Raw genomic sequence first — 17,238 nt, 5'->3', positions numbered from 1 at the left:
TTGTAATCTATTTTCTGGTTGGATTGTTTGTTTTCTTACTGTTGGGTTTAAAGAATCCCTTATATATTCTGGATATGTCATTTGCAAATATTTTCTACTAGTCAATAGAAGAACTGGCTTGTTATTTTCACCGTTGTAACAGGTCTTTCATTGAATAGAAGTTTTTCTTATTTAGTTAGTTGGTTCGTTAGTTAGAGCACATGCAAGAGAGAGGCAGAGAGAGGAGAGAGAGAATCCCATGCAGGCTCCATGCTGATAGCACAGTGCCTAGCACTGGCCTTGATCTCACGAACTGTGAGATCATGACCTGAGCTGAAATCAAGAGCAGAATGCTCAACTGACTGAGCCACCTAGGCACCCCCCAAAGCTTTTCATTTTGATGAAAACCAATTTATCTATTTTTTATGGGTCTTAATTCTTACATCATGTGTAAGAATTCTTTTACTTGGTCTGGGTCCTGGTTTCACAATTATGTTCAGTTTATAAACATTCGTGAATCTATGCACTTTCTGAAAGTATGCTACACTTAAATTGAAAGTAATGGTGGGGCATCTGGGAGGCTCAATTGATTAAGCGTCAAGCATCGTGCTCTTGATTTTGGCTTAGGTCATGATCTCATGGTTGTGAGATTGAGCCCCACATCTGAGCTCTGTGCTGGGCATGGAGCCTGCTCAAGATTCTCTTTCTGGGGCGCCTGGGTGGCTCAGTTGGTTGGGCGTCCAACTCTTGGTTTCTGCTCAGGTCGTGATCTCACAGTTCATGAGTTCGAGCCCTGTGTTGAACCCTGTGCTGAGGATTCAGAGCCTGGAGCCTGCTTCAGAATCTATGTCTCCCTCTCCCTGCCCTTCCCCTGCTCATTCTCTGTCTCTCTCTTTCTCTCAAAAATAAATAAACATTTAAAAAATTAAAAAAAAAAGACTCTTCTTGGGCATGAGATGGGATGGGGTAGAATGGAAATGTTTATTTTTAATACTACTATTACTATTTTTTAATATTAAACAATAGCATATTTCATACTGTTTGAATATTTTTCTTTTACAACTTTTTTAAACAGGCTAAAACCAAAAACCAAACCACAGTTGCTTTATTACACTGGTTCTCAACAGAGAGTCCCCAGGGGACATTTGGCAACATTTGGAGACATTTTTGGTGTTACAGCTGGGTGGAGGTGCTACTGGCATCTAGTGGGTAGAGGTCAGGGATGCTGCTAAACATCCTAGAGGGCACAGGACAGCCCCACAATGACGAATTATCCATCCCCAAATGTCATAGGTGGTGAGGCTGAGAAACCCTGCTACGCAGCAGGTTTTGTCACAACCGTAAAGGCTGTGTTGTTTTTGGTTACTAATATTACATAGTAATTGAAATAAAATACCTAGAGATCTGTCTTTAAAGTGACCATCATGTGACTCCTGGGTGGCTCAGTCCATTAAGTGTCTGACTCTTGGTTTTGGCTCAGGTCATGATCTCACAGTACTTGAAATCGAGCCCCAAGTCTGGCTCTTTGCTGACACACAGAGCCTGCTTGGAATTCTTTCTCTCTTCCTCTCTCTCTGCCTCTCCCCCACTCATATTCTTTCTCTCTCTCTCTTTCTCTCCCTCTGTCTCTCTCTCTCTCTCTCAAAATAAACAAATAAACTAAAAAAAAAAAAGTGACTGGGGTGCCTGGGTGGCTCAGTCGGTTAAGCGTCCGACTTCAGCTTAGGTCATGATCTCACAGTTCATGGGTTCGAACCCCACGTTGGGCTCTGTGCTGACAGCTCAGAACCTGGAGCCTGCTTCCGATTTGTGTCTCCTTCTCTGTCCCTCCCCTGCTCACACTCTGTCTCTCTCTGTCTCTCAAAGGTGAATAAATGTTAAAAAAAATTTTTTTAAGTGACTGTTATGCATTAGAAATTGCTAAACAAAAACACATTTGCTTTTCATTTTTTGTGGCATATTTAAGTAATTCTCTTTTGTAAAAGGACTAAACATCCCTTTATATTAGTACATTTTTTTCATGCAATTTAAAAACTTTTGTTGAACCTCACTCTATATTTTTGTTATTATGGTTGAAATAACTTTGAACTCATTTCTGAGGGAGAACTAGACTCTGACTATTGAACTTGTCTTTTCATCTCTAGTGCTTTCTCTAAGGTTTAAATTGTAAAACCCAAGGTCATCCTTCACTTCTTTTCTTTAAATGAAAGCTTGCTTTTCTTTTTGGTGGTCTGCAATAGGTTTTCATAGTTTACAAATATAAGCAGCTGCCTTGATTGTAGGAGTGCCTCTGAGAGACTTTACAGCCTCTCCCAATCACAGTACTTGGAATTGAGTCTCCTTTCATGTAAAGAGACTCTTCCTTCCAAATTTAATTATGTATGATTTCTATGCCTCTTTTCTGTATGTTTGAGATTCTGTTGTTTGCTGATTAGAATGCTATACTTTTTCTAGTCTATTGTCACCTCCTGCATCATTGTCAGTGGCTTATGAAATCCATTTATACTGGGGATGTGCTATTCTAATATTTTCTCTTCTTCACTCATGACTGAGTGTCATTATTTCAGTTGTCCTTGTGGCACCCAAGTACATCTTAAAGTCTTTCCTATTTAGCATTCTAAAATAAATTAGAGAATCCAGAGCTGTTTCTGTTTTAGAGTCTTCGTTTCCGTGATAAGCCTTCAAAACATATATTATTCCCTACATCCTTTTGGGTTTGTGTGATGTTTACGGTTTTTCAGTTTATTCTATGGAAGAAATTTTTGTCAGATACTAGCAGGTATCACATACCTTTTATTTTTTCCCATGCAAAACTTATAAATTAGGTTTCAGTATCCTTTCTCTAAATTTTGCTTACCGTTATTGATTCTTTTCTTTCTGATTCTTTTTGAGATTCTTTGTTTTGAACTTTCCATGGTTGCAAGAAAGCAGAGGGGTTAAGAGCTCTGGAACCAGACTTCAGAGTTTGGGTGTATATCCTGACTTTGCCACTGGCTAACCTCTCTGGGCCTCATGTGTAAAAAGAAAACAATAATTCCTACCTTCAGTTGGTGTGAGGATTAAATTATTTAATATATATAAGTTGCATAGAGGAGTGTCTGACCCTACATGTGTAGATGCTAGTCATCAAAATGGATTTTTGTTGGTAGGTGTGCCCACACTCTGCGTCTTTCAACTTTCCTAAAGGACCAACTAATAAATGAACTGAGCAGTTGAGACTGATCACAGCTCATTAATCAACATAGACACCTGACATGAGAGCCAGTTGTGTGTGTGTGTGTGTGTGTGTGTGTGTGTGTATTTTTTAATGTTTATTTATTTTTGAGAGAGACAGAGCACAAGTGGGTGAGGGGCAGAGAAAGTGGGAGATGCAGAATCTGAGGGAGGCTCCAGACTGTCAGCTGTCAGCACAGAGCCCAATGCGGGGCTCGAACTCATGAGCCGTGAAACCACAACCTGAGCCAAAATCAGACACTTAACTGACTGAGCCACCCAGACACCCCCCAGTTATATATTAACACTGCCACATGAAGGCTGCTATTTGCCAAAGTTTATCATAAAAATTTAATTGAATCACTGTAATTATATGAAATGGTAGGAATATATTTTGAGGTCTCGTAAGAGTGTTCCCAGACTAAGGATCTGAACAAGACTATATCTATTAAAAGGAAAAATTCAGTGGTCAATAAACATGTGAAACTGTCTCCAAACTTTTCTACTGATCACAATGTGCACATTCAAACAACAAGATGACCACTTCATAAATTACAGTACTAAAAATAAAAAGTGATGATAATTGATAAATCGGGGAGAAGATGTAGTGAAACACCTTCATGAACTGCTGGTAGAGTGTAAGCATTAAGTGGAAACTTTACTTTTAAAGTAGTATGTGTAAAACAACTTAAAAATGTTCATACTCTCTGGATCAATAATTCAATATCTAGAAACCTACTCTAAAGAAATAATAAAAATTTGGGTATTAATTGCATGGGTGTCCACAGCACTATGTGTAATAATGAAGAATTAAAAACTGACTAATAAGCATTATGGGGCTTATATTGTAAGACTCATGGGGTTTACTAAACATTGTTGTGACCCTCTGATAGATACTTGTTGAGAGAAAGAATTTATAATTACATTAAAATGATGTTTACTTAGTAAATTGCTATGTAATTTGTACTTGCCTTAAGTGAAAAGGCTGGACAAAATAAGATGTGATGCAACTGTATTTTTAAATACTTAGGAAAAAGATGAAATATTATTTCTATGTTAATCGTGTTTGCTTTTTTATTTGTAAGATGACAGATTTTTCCTACTGCATTTAAAAATTTTTATTTATTTATTTTGAGAGAGAGAGAGCGAGCACTATTGGGAGAGAGACAGAGACAGAGGGAGAGAGAGAATCCCAAGCAGGCTCCATGCTGTCAGCACAGAGCCAGACACAGGGCTTGATCTTGGACGCCCAACCGACTGAGCCACCCAGGCACCACTCTAGTGCATTTTAAAAATGCTTTTTTGTATTTCTATATAGTCTAAAAAGAGAACACCTCCCCCAACCATTGTAATTGCATGGAAAGGAGAAGAAATTTGCCACACAGTGACAGAATTTTTGAAATGCAGAAAAGAGCAAGCAGTGAAATTCACAACAGTCTAGTATTAGTATTAGGGTGAACCAGCCCCCATCTCTTTTTTGCCACTGACAACCAGGATGGTCTGAGACAGGGTACCTCCTTTGCCAGGAGATAGAAAATGCTTTATTACAAAAAAAAATTTTTTTTAAGAGAGAGAGAGTGCAAGTGGGGAAGAGGGGCAGAGGGAGAGAGAGAGAGAGAGAGAGAGAGAGAGAGAGATTGGGAGAGAGAATCTTAAGCAGGCTCCATGTTCAGTGCAGAGCCCAATGCTAGGCTTTATCCCACAACCCTGGGATCATGACCTAAGCCAAAATCAAGAGTCAGACATTCAACTGACTGAGCCACCCAGGAACCTAATAAAATGCTTTTAAAAGGGGCACCTGGGTGGCTTAAAAAGTGGCATCAGACTCTTGATCTTCATCTCAGTCATGGGTTCACATCTCACTTTGGGCTCCGCACTAGGCATGGAGCCTACTTAGAAAAAAAAAAGTTTTAAAAAGCAGGTACTGCTGCTATGTAAAAGGTAGGACTATAAAGTTATTACAGTTGAATACCTAAATTTTTTTTTAAATTTTTTAATGTTTATTTATTTTTGAGAGAGAGAGAGAGAGAGACAGAGCATGAGCAAGGGAGGGGCTGAGAGAGAGGGATACACAGAATCAGAAACAGGCTCCAGGCTCTGAGCTGTCAGCACAGAGCCTGACGCGGGGCTCAAACTCATGAACTGTGAGATCATGACCTGAGCTGAAGTCAGACGCTTAACATATTGAGCCACCCAGGTGCCCCTGAATACCTAAAATATTTTAATGGCAGCGTAAATAAAGGATTTTATTTTGATTGTTTTCTGTGATAATTAAAATGAACAAAGTGGAAAACTTCCCAAGCTTGATTGGGAATGAATGAACGAAATATCAGAATGATAGACTTCCCACCTGTGTGACAGGCATCTGAGCCTAGGGCAAAGACTTTATCCAACAGTTCTCTTAAATAGTGGTAATAGATAACAGATCATAGAAACCAGAGAGCTAATTGTAACTTCTGGGTTATGATGGGGTATTTTAACTACTATTTGCATCTGTCGCTGTTTGATACATTAAATAGGGCAAAATCACCAGCGGCAACAACTTCTAATGAAGGAACCTGTCAACAACAATAAATTCTAATAAGAAAACACTTATTTAGAGAGCAGTACTTTTCATAAATCAGGTTGGTTTTCTACCATGTTTTTTAAGCATAATGATTATTTTCTAGAGGATAAAAAGGAAGTTTTTCCTTCCTTGAGAGGTTATGTGTCATAATTAGATCAGAAAGATGTCATAGTGAAAACTTTAATAAGCCTTACTGCCTCCTTTCAGTCCAGAGTTACATCTGTAGCTTCCATAAGGGGCAGGGATTTCCATCCTCACCAATTGTGAATGATGCCCCAGGGAGGCATTATGGAAAAGACCACGTTCATTTGGGGTTTTTCACTGCTGTGGCCAAAGGATTCTCTCCAGTTACCCACCCAGATGGAATTTGTGGCAGCTTAGCAGCCTGGACACTGACATGATAAAAAAGTGTAAAATACTGAATTTCTATGTGTCTATGTGGTTTTAGCTTTGATCTTCATTTTCAGTTATACAATTAATCATGTCCACATCTCTCTGAGCCTGGTGCTCCAGGAGCAGATACTTTTCCCATTATTTTAGTTCTAAATACTTCCTCTAATTTAAAAGGAATCCATGGTATGAAACTTTAGCTTAGAAAAATCGATATTCACTTTGTCAACAAAGTAGTATGTTGAATAACTGAGTTACTCTTTCCTGATACTGCAGGAGTTTGACCAAGACGAGGATTGCAGTCATTCCATATTGCTTAGTGAAGGAGAGGATACAAGTGGTGATGGACAAGATTGGCAACCCAGGACAGAAGGTATCTGGCTTCTGTCCTTGATGCGTTCACAAAGTTAACATTGATTATTTGGATTCCTGCCACCACCCCAATTTCAGTAGTGCTTGGTGCAGAACCTTGAAAACAGCACAAGGGAAAGAGGACCCACTCATCATCCTATCCTTTGGTTCTTATCTCAATCAGCACGTCTTGGCAACTTGCTGGCCCAAATGGCTATCTCTCTTATGTGTCTCTCTTGATTCCACCCTGCTCCAGCTCAGCCAGCCATTCTCTGCCTCTTTCCTTTTTCTCTGACAACATCTTTCCCTCCGTTTATTGCCTCTCAGAATCTTCTATCAGCTCCAGGGATCTGTTCTCTTCCAGAATCAAGCATTTCTCCATCAGCTGTTATCCCAAAGCTCCTCTCTTCGGGGAACGATGGGAGACTGAACAAGGCACTAAAGCCCCAAGTCTCAGTCCTTTATTCTATGAGTATATAAGCCTGGAATTTTTCCAGAACAACACCCATTCCAAATATGTTATCCTCTCATATCCTTAAGAGCCTTTGCATTTAACAGACCACAAGGTATTTGCAGATTCTCCCCTCAGAAAATAGTCTCGACAGCAATCACAATGATCTGTCATCTACTCACCTATAAACTTTTTATTCATTTAAAAAAATTGTTTAAAATATTTGTTTTTGAGAGAGAGATAGAGAGACCGTGAGTGGGGAGTGTCAGAAAGAGAGGGAGACACAGAATCTGAAGCAGGCTCCAGGCTCTGAGCTGCTACAAACTGCGAGATCATGACCTGAGCCAAAGTTGGATGCTTAACCGACTGAGCCACCCAGGCGTCCCTAAACTTCATAAATTAAATGTTTATTAGCACTGTTCCAATTTCTCTCTGGCAGTTTTCTGACTTCCATTTCTAAACCCCGGGAGGTTGTCCTCTCGGATGTCTTTTCTTCCGCAACCCCGTCAACCTCCCTGAACACTGCTTTGCTGTCCGAGCCACTGTCTCCTTTGTCGCCTTATGTGATGCTGCCCTCTCCTGGGGAGTTCCTGCCTCTCTCAAACTCACTTGGAATCTCCTTTCTCCAGGCCGAGAGCAGAGAATAATTTAGTAACATTTGAAATAATTAACACCACGAAACCTGAAACATCTAATTAAAATTTAAAAATCCTGGCCTCCTTCCAAACACTCCTCCTGGTCTGACTTTGACTTTCAAACATTTCAGAGCAGGGTTCTAGGAACAGTTGTGTCCGAAGCACCTTCCAAGAGGTTAAATAATTTCTTTATTCTACTCAGTTTGGAGATGACTTGCTGTTAATTCTTTTCACATGATTTATAATGTTTTATAATTGAAGGTTTTCGTATAGGAGCCGTAGCATTTATGTAGCATCTCCACTAAGCTCTTGCCTAAAATTTGAGCTTTAATAACTTGGGATACAAACTGGAAAGAAACAATTATGTGTCTGTTTAATTTTCTTCTCATAGTTCGTAGTCTTTATTAGTTATTCTTAAGTCACAAGTGTGAAATAAAAACATCTGGGGCATTATTGTGCACTGTATTCATCTTAAGTATCAATAAATCTCTTTAAACCCCATTTACACGTTTCTAACATACTTGAAGTTGTTAATGTTTAAATGCTTGCACACTTTATAAAAACTTTATGTATATGCCTTATGAGTATCTATTCTGTTGCAGACATACACATTTGTTTAATTTATCTCTGTTCACTGTATTCTATTCAAAAGGGAGCATCAATAAGATATATATAATGTTTGGATCACACCCACGGACTTTAACAACTAAGTATTCCTGCTGTACGCATTGGCTTAATTATAGGCTTTTATAGATGATAATTTGTAAAATACAATTTATGGCCCCCTAAAAATCCTTCATCCTTTTCCTTAGTATAAAAATCTTCTAGCACTCCTCACTCAGTGTTTTCCTAGAACGATGATCAGATGCAAACGTTGTAGACTGCATTGAGCATGTAAAGTTACTCTTTTCATAAATGGATAAGAACCTATATACTAAAATTACTGGGCTTAAAAGAATTTTTTAACGCAGTGCATATCCATCAGGATTCTTAACTGCAGATAACAGAATTTACTCTGGTTGAGTTAGCAATGAAGAAGGTTTTAAAAGATAATAGAGGAGGGCCTGGGTGGTTTAGTCAGTTAAGCGCCAACTTCGGCTCACGTCATGATCTCGCAGTTCATGGGGTTGAGCCTGACATTGAGCTTTGTGCTGACAGCTTAGAGCCTGGAGCCTGCTTCGGAATCTGTGTCTCCCTCTTTCTGCCCCTCCCCTACTCATGCTCTGTCTCTGTCTCGCTCTCAAAAATAAATAAATGTTTAAAAAACCTGTGTCGAGAGTCACTATTTAGGAAATTATAAAAATGTGGAGAGGGTATTTAAAAATATTTTAAACACAACAAGCAGAAAACACAGGAGAGTAAGACTCTTCTGGAGGCAATAATTTTTCTTCATTGAATGAATTAGACTGGGACAATTTTCAGTTTTCATTTTAATAATGGCTTAACATTAACAAATTAATGGTCATTTTCCCACTTTGAATATCATTTTCACCTCTTCTGTGAAATTGTTTCTGGCTATATTTAAATGCTGCCTCTTAGTTTCTTTCTACTGTAACATTTTCTGATGGGGTTACTTTACCTCTTCTTATGTGGAAAGATGCACTCAAGAACAAGTGTTTTATTTTTACATGTGACAATGCATCATCTTTCCTGGTGGTTCTGGAACCTGGTAGGTTCAGAGGCTCCCATGACCATTCATGCTCAATGAAGAGACAAAATGGAGAACATTTGTATGTTCCCAGTCGATTTCAGAGTCCATACATTCTATAACCTTTTTGCCCTCCATTTATGACCCAACGATTAGGATGAGGCCATTAGCTTTTTTTTTTTTAATTTTTTTTTTAAATTTTAGAAGGAGAGAGCATGACCAGGGAAGAGGGACAGAGAGAGAGAAAGAGTCTTAAGAAGGCTCCATGCTCACTTCAGAGCCTAACACAGGGCTTGATCCCACGACCGTGAGATCATGACCTGAGCCAAAATCAAGAGTTGGATGCTCAACTGACTGAGACACCCAGGCACCCCTAGGATGGGGCCATTAACTTTGAACAATTTCCGCAAGGGCAGGTATTTCTTATACTTACTTATTGTATCTTTTGTTCCTTGGTTTGAAAAAGAAATCAACCAATTAACAAACTATTGAACACATTAAATTTGCTTAAAAACATTCTAGGTTTATTAGTTCTCAATAATTGTAAAAGTACAGTCATTTTTAAGAAAGTGTTCACATGAATATGCTGCACACAGTTTTCCAACTTTCACAGCAAAGTACTAACTGCAGCTAGCCTTTGTATAGACTATTCTTTTCACTGACAGTTTAGTGATTAGGAATGTATGCTGTATGTTTTTCTTACTTTAACATGTCAGCTAGGATTTTGCACTTGAAGATGGCTACAAAAATATTATAAAAGACATCCATCTTCCTTTCAAGTATGAGAGCAGCCTTGATGGTGTCACACAACTTCATGGTTATCAGTTTCTTTGTCTATAAAATGAAGGGCTTGGATCAGATGATCTCTAAGTTCTTTCCAGCTCTGTAATTCCAAACATCTTATTTTGTGTTGCTGAATAGCGTGGTGGTAGCATCTTTGAAAAAATTTTAAAAATATATTGGCCATTCCAAGGAAACCTCATTTTTGGAGATGTGATCCCTGCTATTTTATAATAGCAGAGAACATCCGATCATGTTGTCATATTTGAAAAACATCAAGAAAACCAAAGCTAGATTATTTAGTAACTTTCCCAAGATCACCCATAAAAAGCAGAGGAGGGATGTAGATCCAGCTCTGTCTGATTCATACCCTTTTATCTTCTCTGCTCTACTTCTTCCCTAGCATACCATCAGTGGGGCTATTTAAAACCATAGCCCCCCTAGACATAGGGAGATGCCCTAAATGGCCTTCAGAAATACATAGACAGGACTGAACACTGGGACAAGCACTGGGTTGTTTGGAAAGCATACACCTCTGTGTTCCCATAACATCATTTGTACACTTCTATCACAATGTTTACATTGAAATGCTCTTTGCTTTCTTATTTATTGTCTTTACTAAGGTCACAGTAGCACCTTGTTTATTTCTGTATCTTCAGCACAAAGAGTTGGGTTTGGCATATACTTAATAAAAGTTTGTTGAATGGAAAAACATGAATAGATGAACAAATCTTAAAAGTGGCATGGTTCCCACTAGTTTTTTTAAATGTAAATTTAACATGTTATATTATAAGCAAGCATTGATGCTACAAGCTGGAACCGTCTGGCTTAAGGGTTATAGTGGGAATCATTCCATGGAATCAGAAAGGAGTTGACCAAAATTCATATAACAAGCAAGTTCCCATGGGGCAACATAAATGATTTCATTTAAATCTCACAATGGTCCTGTGAAGTAGGTGTCATTAGTTACACTTTACAGGAGGGCCTGTTTTCTCCATCCAAGGAGAAAACATTGCTCACCATAAAACTTTATTTTATATCTGGAAAGTTTTGTTACATATTTTTTTTTTGCTCTTTAAGCAAGCATTGATTCAGGACCCGTCATATGCTAGATAGGAAAAATATAAAGATGGCTGAAACTCAGTCCCTGGTTAATGTCCCTGTGATTTTTTAAAGTTTTTACTTAAAGTCCAGTTAGTTAACATACAAATAATATTAGTTCCAGGTGTGCAATATAGTGATTCAAATTCTATACATTACTCAATGCTCATCATGATAAGTGTGCTCTTAATCCCTTTCACCTATTTCACCCATCCTTCCACCCACCTTCCCTCTGGTAACCATCAGTTTGTTCTCTATACTTAAGAGTCTGTTTCTTGGTTTTCCTCTCTCTCTCTTTTTTTCCCTTTGTTCATTTGTTTTGTTTATTAAGTTCCACATATGAGTGAAATCATATAGTATTTGTCTTTCTCTGATTCATTTAACATTATTCTCTCTAGACCCATCCATGTCATCGCAAATGGCACGATTTCATTTTTTTTAATTAAAAATTTTTTAATGTTTATTTATTTTTGAGAGAGAGAGCATGCACAAAAGCAGGGGAGGGGCAGAGAGAGAGGGAGACACAGAATCTGAAGTAGGCTCCAGGCTCCAAGCTGTCAGCACAGAGCTTGATGTGGGGCTCAAACCCACAGACCATGGTATTATGACCTGAGCCGAAGTCAGACACCCAACCAAGCCATCCAGGTGTCCCTAGATTTCATTTTTTATGGCTAATATTCTATTGTATATATATAAATACCACATCTTTTTTTTTAAGTATAAAAATATGGTCAGTGTTTATTTTTCTCCATCAGACATAAATTCAGGATTTGTTAACAAATTCTTCACAACAGAAATTAATTACTGATCAACAACATCTACAGAGCCGAATAAAGCAATGTCACCTGATTAATGTGTCTGCCTTGTATCCACAGAATATAGTATTTAAAATAAAATAGTTAGACAAAATGGTTAAACAAAAAGGCATTGACAGAACATATATTGTACTTTTTTTGAGTCATCAGTCTTAAGTCTCTGACATTGCTACTTGCATTTTATAGCACATTGATTCAATTCCAATAACATTCCCCTAAGACTAGTTAATGGCCTAAAAATTATTCTTAATTTGTAAAGTTACAATACATTTTAGTAATTTATACCCCACATCTTCTTTATCCATTCATCAGTTGATGGACACTCGATCTGTTTCCATAATTCAGCTATTGTAGATAATGTTGCTATAAACATCGGGGTGCATGTATACCCTTGAATTAGTATTTTCAGTGAAACCAGGAGCTGGTTCTTTGAGGATATCAATAAAATTGATAAACCTCTAGCCAGACTTATCAAACAGAAAAGGGAAAGGACCCCAGAAAAGAAGCACAAATGAGAGAGGAGAAATAAAACAAACACCACAGAAATACAAACGGTTACAAGAGAATATTATGAAAAACTATATGCCAACAAATTGGACACCTGGAAGAAATGGATACATTCCTAGAAACATATAACCTCCAAAAACTGAAGCAGGAAGAAATAGAAAACTTGAACAGACTTGTAACCAGCAACAAAATTGAATCAGTAATCAAAAACTCCCAACAAATCAGAGTAGGACCAGATGGCTTCATAGGTTTGAATTCTGTCAAACATTTAAAGAAGAGTTAATACCTGTTCTTCTCAAACTATTCTAAAAAATGGAAAAGGAAGGAAAACTTTTAAATTCATTCTGTGAGGCCAGCATTACCCTGATACCAATCTGTAATTATTTTTATTGTTATTATTATTTTTTAGTTTCAGGTATACAATATAGTGATTCAACAATTCTATATATTACTCAGTGTTTATCATGATGAGTGTACTCTTAATCCTGATCATCTATTTCACTCACCCTCCCCACCCCACCCCCTCTGGTAACCATCAGTTTGAATAACTATAGTTAAAAGTCTGTTTTTTTGGTTTGTGTCTTTTTCCCTTTGTTCATTTTTTTCCCTTAAATTCCACATGTGAGTGAAATCATATGGTATTTGTCTTTCTCAGACTCACTTTGCATTATTCTCTCTAGATTCATCCATGTTGTTGCAAATGGGAAGATGTCATTCTTTTTTATGGCCGAGTTTCATTGTGTATATATACCACATCTTCTTTATCCATTCATCTATCAATGGACACATAGGTTGCTTCCATAATTTGGCTATGATAAATAATGCTGCAATAAACATAGGGGTGCATATGTTTTTTTGAATTAGTGTTTTTGTAGTCTTTGGGTAAATATGCAGTAGTGTGATTATTGGATTGTAGGGTAGTTCTATTTTTAATTTTTTGAGGAACCTCTGTACTGTTTTTCACAGAGGCTGAACCACTTTGCATTCCCACCAACAGTGCAGGAGGGTTCATTCCCTTCACATCCTCCCTAACACTTGTTGTTCCGTGGGTTTTTGGCTTGTAACCATTGTGACGGGTGTGAGGTGATATCTCATTGTGGTTTTGATTTGCCTTTGCCTCATGATCAGTGAGGTTGAGCATCTCTTCATGTGTCTGTTAGCCATTTGTATTTCTTCTTTGGAGAAATGTCTACTCATGTCTTCTGTCATTTTTTTTTTAATGTCAATTCTTTTTTTTTTATTTTTTTTAACGTTTATTTATTTTTGAGACAGAGAGAGACAGAGCATGAACGGGGGAGGGTCAGAGAGAGAGGGAGACACAGAATCTGAAACAGGCTCCAGTCTCTGGGCCATCAGCACAGAGCCTGACGTGGGGCTTGAACTGACGAACCGTGAGATCATGACCTGAGCCAAAGTCGGATGCTTAACCGACTGAGCCACCCAGGCGCCCCAACTCTTCTGTCATTTTTTAATTGGATTATTTGCTTTTAGATGTTGAGTTTTATAAGTTCTTTATATATTTTGGATATTAACCTTTTATCAGATATGTCATTTGCAAATATCTTCGCCTATTCTCTAGCTTGTCTTTTAGTTTTGTTGTTTTCTTTGCTTGTCAGAAGCTTTTTGTTTTGGTGCAGTCTCAATAGTTTGTTTTTGTTTCCTTTGCCTCAGGAGACATGTAGAAAAATGTTGCTACAGCTGATGTCAGAGAAATTACTGCCTGTGCTCTCTTCTAGGATTTTTATGTTTTCAGGTTTCACATTTAGGTCCTTAATCCATGTTGAGCTCATTTTTGTGTATGGTGTAAGAAAGTGATCCAGTTTCATTCTTTTGCATGTAGCTGTCCAGTTTTCCCAACACATCCCAGTTGAAGAGACTGTCTTTTTCCCATTGCATATTCTTGCCTCCTTTGTCATAGATTAGTTGACTGTATAATTGTGGGTTATTTATGGGCTCTCTATTCTATTCCACATTCTGTAATTATTAAAAATAGATTAGCTAACTAACCAGGAATAAAATACTCAGTTCCGAGTTGCCACTGGAATTCATTACTTTCTTCTTTTTTATTATTGTCATGTGTTTCTATAGGTTTTGAGATTATTGTTACTTTTCCAAGAGATGTCAGTTATCCCCAAGAAATAAGCCGAGAAGATTTACAAGAAAACAAGTAAGGAATATACTTTGAAAGGTTAGATTGAAATTTAAGTATGAAGTGATACTTGTGTGATAACCTACATTTTTAGTAATTCACCTCCCAAAAAACACTCTCAGGCAGAGGTTGTAATAAATATTATTGTGGCAGGAGCCAGATAATACCAGTTTTAGGTTTTGTGGACCATATTGTTTCTGTTGCAATGAGGCAACCCTCTGATTGTAGCTTGAATGTCATCATGGACAATATGAAAACAAAGGAGTATGGTCCAATAAAACTACAAAGACAGACTGAAGACTAGATTTTGGGCACCTGTTGGGATGAACACTGGGGGTTATATGGAAACCAATTTGACAATAAATTTCATTAAAAAAAAAAAAAAAGATTTTGCCCAGGGGTCATAGTTTGCTGACCCTGAGGCAGTGCCACTTAAAATGTGATTCTGCGGTCCTTCTGTTACCAGTCCATGATGAAGTCAGGATAGAACTTGAAAATGTAAACATTTAAAGAGTTGTATTACAGTTTGACAAAGTAATCTTAGATTTACTGATCTGATAATGAAAAACTTGGGGCTTATTTTTATGTTTTTTATTTTTGATTTATTCTTATAGTAATTCACTTTTATTACAGAAGTTTTATAACAGTTTCATTCCACAATGGACTGGAAAATTTTAAAACTGGTCCTTTACCAAAGATAGTTTGAGAAGTACTGAGCTGGTTAAAGCATTTGGAGAAGTAAAAGAGTGCATCATCTATGCCTGCACTTTGCCCACCTGATTTCTCTAAGGAAATAGGGGCTGGGGAAACTAAAGTGTAGAGTGCAGAAGGCAGACGAGGTGGGGAGTGAATAGGAGGGTGGAGAGGTCTTGTCCTTTGAAGAATACAGCTCTTCCACTCAGCAGCATCATGTGGAAATAGTTCTCTGAGCTTTCTGGTGATCTCAGTCTAGACTGAGAAGTGGAGATCCAGAAGATACAGGTAATGAATTTTGAATGAAACCATGTTCTCCTCCCTTCTAGTCAGATAACCCCAGTGATTCAAGAAAGGGCACAAGCACATTCTGTTTCTCTTCCAAATGAAATTCACATGGTGGACTTCCGGACAAAGACTCTGACCATGGGTCAGAAGAAGGAGGAAAGTTCCAAGGAGCTCTGTGATGCAAATGTGGGCTTTTTGTTGCCAAGACCTTGCTTAGAACCAAACATCTCCACATCTGTAGCCAGAGAAGATGTTCCTCACTTTCTGAAGGAGCAGCAAAGAAAATCTGAAGGTGAGTTCATTTAATTAGAGTGATTTCTCTATCCTTTTGTCGATAAATTATCTATATCTATCTATCTATCTATCTATCTATCTATCTATCTATCATCTTTCTTTTTCTTCAGTGTTTGAAAAATCTTTACCACAAACTCCCATTTGGTTGATGTTTACCTCTGGGAATCTTGGGGCCTTACACGGAGGATGCTTTCCTCCAGGATTTGAGTTGGCCACTCTCTCTAGCCCAAGACTTGTTTACTAGCTAGCACATTCCTCTTAGGGCAATGCTGTCTTTGATATTTGCTTACTACTGTCCTAAACCAATTGGTCTAAGCCTCTGGGGACAAACCTGTAATCCAACAAGTTGCATTTTTTGGCTTATTGCAATAAGAGAGATCGCACAGCAGAGAAACTGTATGGGTAGGGTATTTAGTTTGGTGCAGTTCCAGTAGCTTCCTGAGAAAAGGCACATGAAGTATATTAATGATAGTTTTTCGTCGTCTCTTTTTTTTTCTGAACTCTTTTCTTTCCATTTTTTTTGTTCTCTGTATTTTCACATTAGAGACTTTTCTCACATATCCACTGTTCCGTGGCTATCTATTTGTGTTTCTTGGCAGTACTGAAAAGTGCTGTGGGCTCCAGGTAAATTGCATAGAGAGACCTAGATGGTGGAGTGAGGGAGTCCCCAAGTGTCAGTGTGCACAGACAGATTTTTCTCTTGGCCAGTTTTCCCTAGACAGGGATAACCCAAGCCCCTGACTGTGGGTTGAAAGGCTGGGACTCACCTATCAATGTGCAGACTTCCCATTCATCCTTTTATTGTCACTCCAGCACCCTGTTGCTACTCTCAGCTATACCTAACTACTTAGCATCTTTGTTCCAAACTCTCTGGAAAGTAAACTTCCAGCCAGTTGCCAGGAATGGAGAAGAGCAACTCCTGATTCATGGGGCAGGACAGGGAATGGCGAAACTACTTCTTCCACAGATTCACAAGCAACCCCTTGTTTCAGTCTTACCTTCATCCTTACCTTCAGAGGTACCTAGTATTGTCAATTCCTGCTCCTTTCTGGAGTTCTTACTTCTTGTTGAGTTCTCCCCCTGCAGGCACTGAGCAGAACAGAGAAAGCTGACAACTAATCAATTATTATTCATCCATAAAATTTTCACTGTCCAAAATATTTTGACTTTGCTCATCTCTTGTCTTATCCTCTGAGCTTTTAATTTCCTTTTTAATTTACAACTTTTTACTTTCCTTTACTATCATTTTAGTGAGGTTTATGAAATGGAGAAAAACTGGTACATTTGATCTTTTAACTGGAATTTCATACACATTGTAAAAGGCTTTCAACATATATTGCCAAATTACCTGTAAGCCAGACCTCACTTCTACATTCTC

The 17,238-nt window shown here is 38.0% G+C and overlaps 1 protein-coding gene across 8 annotated transcripts in view; it reads left to right on the top strand.

Annotated features, from left to right (window-relative positions):
* Nucleotides 1-17,238, top strand: part of MAP3K19 (mitogen-activated protein kinase kinase kinase 19) — a 63,418-nt gene that overhangs the window by 28,134 nt on the left and 18,046 nt on the right. For all 8 annotated transcript variants that reach the window (XR_006220671.1, XR_006220670.1, XM_042994326.1 and 5 more), the window contains 3 exons: nucleotides 6,425-6,521; nucleotides 14,525-14,603; nucleotides 15,608-15,858. Coding sequence is in view for 6 of the 8 variants with exons in the window: in XM_042994326.1 (XP_042850260.1) it covers nucleotides 6,425-6,521; nucleotides 14,525-14,603; nucleotides 15,608-15,858 (427 nt within the window). In the remaining 2 variants the exon portion in view is untranslated. The remainder of the gene's footprint in view (nucleotides 1-6,424; nucleotides 6,522-14,524; nucleotides 14,604-15,607; nucleotides 15,859-17,238) is intronic.

The sequence above is a fragment of the Panthera tigris genome, chromosome C1, assembly GCF_018350195.1.
Source record: "Panthera tigris isolate Pti1 chromosome C1, P.tigris_Pti1_mat1.1, whole genome shotgun sequence".
Lineage (NCBI taxonomy): Eukaryota > Metazoa > Chordata > Mammalia > Carnivora > Felidae > Panthera > Panthera tigris.
Note: the sequence above shows the minus strand (reverse complement) of the source record. Positions and strands in the feature narration are given on the sequence as shown.